This window comes from Macaca fascicularis, chromosome 2, assembly GCF_037993035.2.
Source record: "Macaca fascicularis isolate 582-1 chromosome 2, T2T-MFA8v1.1".
NCBI lineage: Eukaryota > Metazoa > Chordata > Mammalia > Primates > Cercopithecidae > Macaca > Macaca fascicularis.
In genome coordinates, this window is record NC_088376.1 from 184,602,653 (window position 1) to 184,611,501 (window position 8,849).

The window sequence follows — 8,849 nt, forward strand, 5'->3', positions numbered from 1 at the left end:
ACCATAACGAGAGAAAAACTATTTTTTATGGATCTCTTTTCAAATAAGAAAACTTATTTTTTCAGGGAAAAAAATAACCTTTTCTGTCTCACTGGCTCCATGTAAGTCACAAACTCTTCCATCAGTAGATGTCTGGGATTCAGTGGTACTAAGAGTTGAGAGTGAATGACACAGAAACACACTATTTATTTATTTATTTATTTATTTAATTTATTTTGAGGCAGAGTCTCACTGTGACACCAAAGCTAGAGTGCAGTGGCCTGATCTCACCTCACTGCAACCTCCACTTCCAGGGTTCAAGCGATTCTCCTGCTTCAGCCTCCTGGGTAGTTGAGATTACAGGGACGCACCACGTCTGGCTAATTTTAAAAATATTTTTAGTAGAGATGGGGTTTCACCATGTTGGCCAGGCTGATTTCAAACTCCTGACCTCAGGTGATCCACCCACCTTGGCCTCTGAAAGTGCTAGGATTACAGGCACAAGCCCAGATTACCGCGCCAAACCCAGAAATACATTTTTAAAATTATGGCATTACAGAAAGGGAAAAGAAATCAATGCAGGTACTCTGTTTCATAGAACTTGAGAATGTAAAATGACTAATGACTAGCACTAAATATGAAAATACTATTGATTAGAGAATACATATTCTGCATAAATAATTTTTCAAGCAATCTCCTGAAAGAACTCAAAGAAAGTTAGAATCAAATTCAAACAAACAATTTACTTCTCAAAGATGATTCTGCTTAAAAACGACTAATGTTTGAGAACTTGGAAAGTGCCTGAGTTTGTAAAATTATGCTTTAGGATTCCAGAAATTTGCCAACAATAGTAAATGCACACTACTGTTATATGTACTGACACTTATTCCTAGTATTTGTTGGATTTGCTGAAAATTGTAACTAATTACACTCTGACACAATCTGAGACTTCATGAATAATTTAGTTCACTTTTGATGAATGCTAGTAGCTTAGATTTTGAAGTATATTTTACAGGAATTTCTCCTTTCTGAACATTTTGAACTCATATATCATTATTTTAAAATAATTTAATATTTTATATTCGAATTGGCCTTGTCTACTTCCTCACTATCCCTTGGTTTAAAATAAAGTATTATCAAGTTGAAATCAGTTTTCCAGAGGGGATGACACTTGTTTCAGAATGTTACAAAATTTTCTCTTCTTCACAATTTTTTTCATAACATTTATTACTTCCTTATTTCTTAGACTATAAATAAAAGGATTTAATAAAGGAATAACTAAAGTATAAAATATAGCAACAGGTATATCTTTATCTCCTTCATTAACTGTACCTGGTCGAGCATACATGAAGAGAAGGGAACCATAGAATATTGACACAGAGAGAAAGTGAGATGCACAAGTAGATAAAGCTTTGCCTCTTCCCTCCTTGGATTTCATTGTAAATATTGTGAAAAGGATGTAGAAATAAGAGACTAGGACTATAGTAATAGTAAAGATTTGAATTGACCCTGCCAAGATAAATAACACCAATTCATTGATGTAAGGGTCAACACAAGAAAGTCTATATAATGGAAGAATATCACAGAAAAAGTGATTGATTTGATGAGACCCACAGAAAGTTAACCTCAACAGAAACCCTACTTCAATCATGGGATGCAGGTTTCCAGCTATGTAGGCTCCTGCAGTCATCTGAATGCAGAGTGGCTTGGACATCATGGTGTGGTACTGCAGTGGGTGGCATATGGCCACATAGCGGTCATAGGCCATTGCCGCCAGAAGAAAGCAGTCTGTGGTTTCAGCAAGACAGAGAAAATAAAATTGCACCATACATTCGTACAGGGTAATCCTTGTGTCCTCAGAAAAGAAGTTCTCTAACATCTTGGGAGTAATAGCAGAGGAACAGCAGGAATCCATCAGAGCCAGGTTGCCCAGAAAGATGTACATTGGTGTGTGAAGACGATGCTCTATATAAATCAATGCAACCAAACCAATGTTCCCCACCATGGTGATCAGATAGATGGCAAAGAATACCACAAACAGAAAGGTCTTCAGCTTTGGATGATGTGTAAATCCTGTGAAGATGAACTCAGCTGTCAAGGAATGATTTTTCTCATTCATCTCCACCTTGTCTGTTGAGAGATGAATGAGGGGTTATGATATTGTAATTGATTATAATTGAGAGCATATTACTGTTCCTTCAATTTTTTTTTTCCTTTTTACAACAGGTAGAGGAATTTCATTGTCATATTTCCCCTGCTGTTTCTAAATACATCCTCATGTACTCCTAGGGGACGTTTGTTCTTCTAAAGTGTCAGTGTCTATGACCTCAAGCTCTGATCCTTACGATTCACAAGGATATTTTGATAATTCCAGGGAAGATGCTTAAAGTGGAAATGGTTCATCTTTATAAATTTATGCAAGGATAGCATAAAAAACTAGGGGACCCATATCTAGTTCATTGTTCTCAAATAATTTCACTGTCAGTTTTGTATGGAAGATCCTCCTTAAAACAAATTTATGATACATATAAAATATATATCATATAATATAGAATATATATTATATGGGACTATATATACACACACACACACATATATATATCTCCAAGAAAATAATTTTTATATATTCTTCCAGTAGACTGAATGTCTAAAAAAAGCATATAACAGATATGTTAAATTTACATCTTAGGAACTGCATAAAACTCACTAAAACTGAGGAGGAAAATATTTATCTTTAAAGAAAATTATCTTGGAAATTTAAAGAAATAAACATCCATAGATTATCACTTCTCTCATGCCTTTCCCCAGTGTCACACCCATTTTCATAAATATTGACTCTGTCCATTCTGTTATTCCTGTTGATTTTCTCTTAAATGCCTAAATCCTTCCTCCTTTTGATAAGGAATACTTTTTATATAATGCTACTTAAAGATTTAACCAATTGCCACAGGCCACACAGATTTCCATTTTCTGAATGGTAGAGCCTCTCTTATATACTTAACACAATTCAGAATTTCTTGCCTGTGTATACGTTGCTTTTTAAAAATAAAAGTCTATACAATTTTCTTATATTGTAAGCATTTTGAGATTAGTTGTGATTTACACTTCTGTGAAAAGAGCTGTAAAATACTATGGGGGAAAACGTAGTATTAATTTCAATATTAGCTCCACCCTGATGACTTGGAATGAGTAAAGTTGCTGTATGAATTCTACCAATGTTCCTTAAGGATTCTTTGGTTTCTGCAGACTATTAACTTTAAAGAAAAGTCTATAAAGAAATATATAAAATCATTACATAAAAATTTAGATGTCTTTTATCTAAATTGACTCTTTTCTACCATTTTTCTGTTTCTTCAGAAAATTATATAAGATTTTCTGAAGTATACTATAGCAGATTAAAAGCTACTAAGTAAAAGCAAGCTTATGTTTATACTATAGCTTTCTAACACTTAGGAACAAAAAGAAAATACTTTAAATCTTAATAGGATTTTCGAAGTCAAATTTTGTTTTGCTTTGAAAGGCTATTTCCTATCCCTACATAGTGATTCATTAGGACGTACTGACTGATAATTCAAATCATATAAGTTCTATGGTCAAAATAGACTTATATTTTTATAATCAAAATATTAAAAGCATGGGCTATTTTATTAATTTGTTTTGAAATAATAAATGTTAGCCATGTAGTCAGTTAAGTTAGCAATAATTTTCAATGTACATGCCTAAATTATTTAACAGAATTTCTTCGTAACTTTACCTATGTGTTTTGAAATTCTATCTTAAAATCAGAAAGTCAGACAAATTGCAGTATTGTGTTTCATCCTAGTTCTTCATAGCATTCAATTTTGAAAAGCACTAGAAAGATTAGAAAAAAGCTGAAATTTAAGAACAATACAAGATACTAAATAATTCAGAGGTACTAAATAATTCAGAGATGTATGGTTGCTAAAATTAGAAGTAAAAACAAGTTAGCACACTTACCTAGATTTTCCTGAGAAGAGCTTTGTAAAAGTGCATTGTTTCCTTTGTGATGTAGTTTTCATAAAATTAAAGAATATATACCTTGGCCTCTAAAACATTTGGGATTAAAAGCATGAAAATCTGGGAGACCACTAGTAGGTCAGTGTTGATGATTATATCTGTTACACTGCAAAGTTAAAGTTTTCCACCAAATCCTAAAGGGATTTCTCTGCACTGACATCAGTGTATTTCTGTGGACTAAGTCCTAGAAATTAATTAAAGATGCCCTGTGAGATAATGAGGTAAAAACAAATGACCTTCACTAAAGTCTGTTTGATGATCATCTTGCTGATTCATATGAAACTGATCTCATTTTTACAATTTTATTCACTGTTCTGAACATACAAGATAAAACAGGCAGAAAATACTCTCAGGCTGGTTTGACCTGTTGCTGGGGGAAGTGTGACTAATATGCTTTGTAGAAAATAGTTCGTATTTAAAGAGGATCCAAGAAAGTGTAGAAAGTGCAGCCGAGGTCACCAACTTCTTCACTCTGTGAGTTGAATTTGTTCCCACATCCTACAATGCCCTCAGGGAAACTGATATTATTATGATTTGGCTCTCCATATGAATTACCGAAATTGCTCTACTGTCTTTTCTGCTCATACCAGCTGTCCTTTACCCTGTTGTTTCCTTCTTCACACTTTACTCTTCAATATATTATATATTTGTTAGGACATCTATAATCGGTCGCTCCTGTCCCATCACTATCATTAGCATATAGGCTTAAAGGGAAGAGGTTTCTTTGATACATTCAATCCTGCATTTCAAATATCTTGAATAGTGTCTGGAATTCCTTTTTTTTTTTTTTTTTTTGAGTCTCGCTCTGTCTCCCAGGCTGGAGTGCAGTGGCGTGATCTCGGCTCACTGCCAGCTCCACCTCCTGGGGTCAAGCCATTCTCCTGCGTCAGCCTCCTGAGTAGCTGGGACTACAGGCGCCCGCCACCACGTCCGGCTAATTTTTTGTATTGTTAGTAGAGATGGGGTTTCACCGTGTTAGCCAAGATGGTCTCAATCTCCTGACCTCGTGATCTGCCCCCCTTGGCCTCCCAAAGTGCTGGGATTACAGGCGTGAGCCACCGCGCCCGGATGTGTCTGGCACTCTAGTGCTAATTGAACACTTGTTGAATGAAAGGGAGAAAAAATAATACTGCACTGCTCAAGAATTTATAAAATTCTCCATTACTTTTCAAACCAAATCAATTTTTCTTATTTTGGTGTTCTAGCTATCTCACCGTTTTCTGTATCAACTTGTTTTCTCTTCCTTATCTCAGCAAACTTGGCCATGTGTTCCCTTCCCTGTTCCTTGTGCATTTGCTTCAATTAATTTGCTAGCAATGTTTCTCTTATCTAAAACAGCTTCTCCCTCTTTTCCATCTCAATACTTGAGTTCAAAGAAGATCTTGCAGCTTTCCTAATTTTTAAAATCAAATTGATTTTTCCTCTTCTTGAAATAGACAATACTTACCTGCTTTACAATATATTTCTCACTTAATAAGGTGTGAGGAGTATGACCCATGATTGTGTAAATCTTGATTAAATATCTTCAAGTCACAGACCAATTTATAAATCTTTCGGGCACTTCGTAGCAAACTGAGCTAGATCCTCAGATCCTCAATTCATACTTACTACCTTGATTGCTAAAATTTCAGTTTTATTTTCTCTTTATTAAGTACTTACAACATACAGTGCACTGGAAAAAAGACAATTGGCATAGGGGGACTAGGGTATGAACAGGGTGGGGATAAGAACTTCTTAGATAAAAATGGCTCCTGACAAGAAGCTCGTAATCTAGTTGGGAAGAAAGACACATGGATTGCTAACTAGAGGATAATTCAGACTGTAATACAAAAAAAGGGTAAATAAGTTTTTTTGTTTGTTTGTTTTTATTTTTTTGAGACAAAGCCCTGCTCTGTCTCCCAGGCTGGATTGCTGTGGTGTGATCTCAGCTCACTGCAACCTCTGCCTCCTGGGTTTAAGCAATTCTCCTGCCTCAGCCTCCCAAATAGATGGGACTACAGCCGTATGCCACCACACCCAGCTAATTTTTTTGTATTTTTGGTAGAGACAGGGTTTCACCATGTTGGCCAGGCTGTTCTTGAACTCTTGACCTCAAATGATCCACCTGCCTTGGCCTCCCAAAGTGCTGGGATTACAGGTGTGAACCACTGTCCCCAACCAAAAAAAGGGTAAATAAGTTTTTTTAAAAATATAAAGAAGAAAGTGCATAGTGACCCAAGGAATAAAGAAAGATTTCTCAATGGAAGTGTCATTTGAGATAAACTTTGCAAAATAAGTAGGATTATAATAGGCAGAGAGAATGAAGAAGAGCAGGAGGTGAGGGAATCATACCACAAAAGTCTGGAATTTTGAAAGCACAAGAGCTAATCAAAAAATGGTTTGTAAACTAGGGTGACTGAATCTTACAAGTATGTTATATAGAAGGACTCATAAGCAATACAAGGGCAATGGGGAGTTAGATTAGAAATTGTTCTACTTAGATCCCTCAAATTTATGGTTTCTGCCCTCACCATTTCACTAAATTTTTCCTCTGAGTAAGGTCGCAATGAACTCTAAACGTCACCTTCAAAGAACATCTACCTATCTTCTTAACCAAGCTGTAGTGTTTAGAGCTATTGAAAGTCCCTTCACCTCTGGCTTCTGTGATCATACTCACTGCTTCTATCTTCCTTACTTTCTCATCTCAGTCTTTGATGCTGGGCCATATTTCTCTCTTTCCCCTTAATGACACTTCTGTTCCCCTCTGTTGTATTCTTGGCCCACCTCTTTTATTCTAGAATTCTCCCTAGATTGTCTCATTTACTCTTATTTTTTAACTGTTGTATACGCTTGTGGCTTCACTAGAGGGGGGATTTACAACCATTTTTATTGTACATTCATATCAGTAAAATCATTTGGAGTACATCTTAAATATATACATTCTTATGTAAATATTAAATAGATGTCACTGTACTAAATTATTATGTATAGTACAGCACCAAAAATAAAAATTCAGAAAGTACAAGATTAAATAATTAAATTTTAAAATTTTATTTAGTAATGATACAAAATATTGTTTGACAAACACTATTATTAAAGTAATAACTTTATATTCAGCAAAATAAGTGTGATAATATGTGGCTTATTATTCTTAAAATCTTAGTCCAAAAGTGTAATGCAGTAATTTAAGGACTTATTTAAAAATTTTCCAAAACTTTTCTTAATGTCTGATACAGTTGTAAAAATCCTACTCATAGACACATCTGTCTAAATGGGAGAATAATGAGAGTTTTGAGTGGGTTCCAGGACAGAAAAGGGCTCTCCACGGTTCAATCTGTGGCTTAAGCAGTCCTTACATTTGGGCAATATGACTTAGCAGACCTGTGGTAGTAGAGATATATGAGGTCAGAAGAGATGTGGAATTCATGGAAAACTTTAAAAACTTAAATTGAGTCACATTAGTCCTTTTGAGTCTATTTGAACAAATTGCAATTTATGAATCTGGCATCATCCAACCAAGGATTGTGGTTGGGGCTCTACTGGGGACGCTCAAAAGAAAAGTTTAATAGGATGAATAGAGAAGGAAAGAAAAAAAAAGATCAGTTTGTTACAGCAATATAATTGCCTTAATTGAATTACCTAGGTGGACAATCCCTAGTTATGTAATTAGAGGTTATTTGATGGTTTCCGATTGGTTGAACTTAAGTTTTCCTTTCTCTAAGTTAGTCACTTAATGACAAACACATTCACATTACATTTTGGTTTGCTTCCCTGGGAACCCAGGTCTCAGGGTCCACCTTAGGCTAAAGGCATCCTATTAAGTTATTTTAATAAGCCCTCCCTTCTGATCAGCCTCTTATTTATTAATGATTGGCCAAAACTTGGGTGTGTGTGTGTTACTGTCACAATTGTGGCTGGTTGGCCTTTGTTTCAGCATGGAATTCATAAGTCATGATGTCAGGTTCATTGAGTAAACTTTTCTTGTGTTGTTTATCTTGTTTCTTGTTCTCACTATAACAAGATAATCTGGTGTATTGTTGATGGTTATGAGCTTGCATTTAATGTTCCTGAGAGGACACAGCATACCAGGGAGATTAGAATGGTTACTATTAGGAGAATAATGCACAGCAACTAAAGCATGTTTCTTAGCCAAGCCCCCAAAGAACAATACCAACTACAATCAAATACATCAAAGAATGAACTAGAGGAGGATTTAACCTGTCTTAACTACATGGCTTGTTTATTAATTTTTTTGTAATTGAATTTTTACAAAACCAGATGTGTTTATCCAGGTATAACAAGAAATACCAGACATTGCAGAGACGCCTCCTTGTTTAGCCAACAAGTAATCTAAAGCAACTAAAAAACAACTTGAGCTAGAGACTTTAGAGACTTTTGTTTGTCAGCTATAGCCTTCATTGTGGAATCAGTTGTACTAGCTAATGTGAAAGACAAATTTTATTTATACTACTTGAAGCCGTGGAAACACCCAGCAGGATTGATACCTGCTGATAAGTTCCTTTTTCATCTGTAGGTTAAGTTTAGAGGAGTGGACCAATGCTTACTTTCTGATATGTTATGATGTGACAGTTCACTAGTCTGCGTTGGTTTTTCATTCTCCATTTGTTAAGCCATGGAGTGGCCCATGCATATGATTGCTTGTTAAAACTTACACAGATAAAAATGTGTACCCTGAAAGTGCTACTAAGAATTATTTATGGAGCCATTTGTTGGAATAAAGACATTGGCAATTTTTAACCAAGGACTGATACTGAGTTGTTACTCATTGAGAGGCTATCAAAATGTAGCTCAATAGGCATTTTTGCGAAGAGTTTTATTTAAGCTTTCCTTTC

At 35.2% G+C, this 8,849-nt stretch overlaps 1 protein-coding gene across 1 annotated transcript; it reads right to left on the reverse strand.

Moving 5' to 3' along the window:
- Positions 1–1,126: 1,126 nt before the first annotated feature.
- OR5K3 (olfactory receptor family 5 subfamily K member 3) lies at positions 1,127–2,098 on the reverse strand. The gene has a single exon (XM_005548347.4). It carries the CDS (start codon positions 2,096–2,098, stop codon positions 1,127–1,129), a length of 972 nt encoding a protein of 323 aa, XP_005548404.3.
- Positions 2,099–8,849: the final 6,751 nt, after the last annotated feature.

What these genes read in the sequence shown, in the direction of transcription:
- OR5K3 (XM_005548347.4), bottom strand. Translation starts at nt 2,098, where the DNA reads ATGAATGAGAAAAATCATTCCTTGACAGCTGAGTTCATCTTCACAGGA.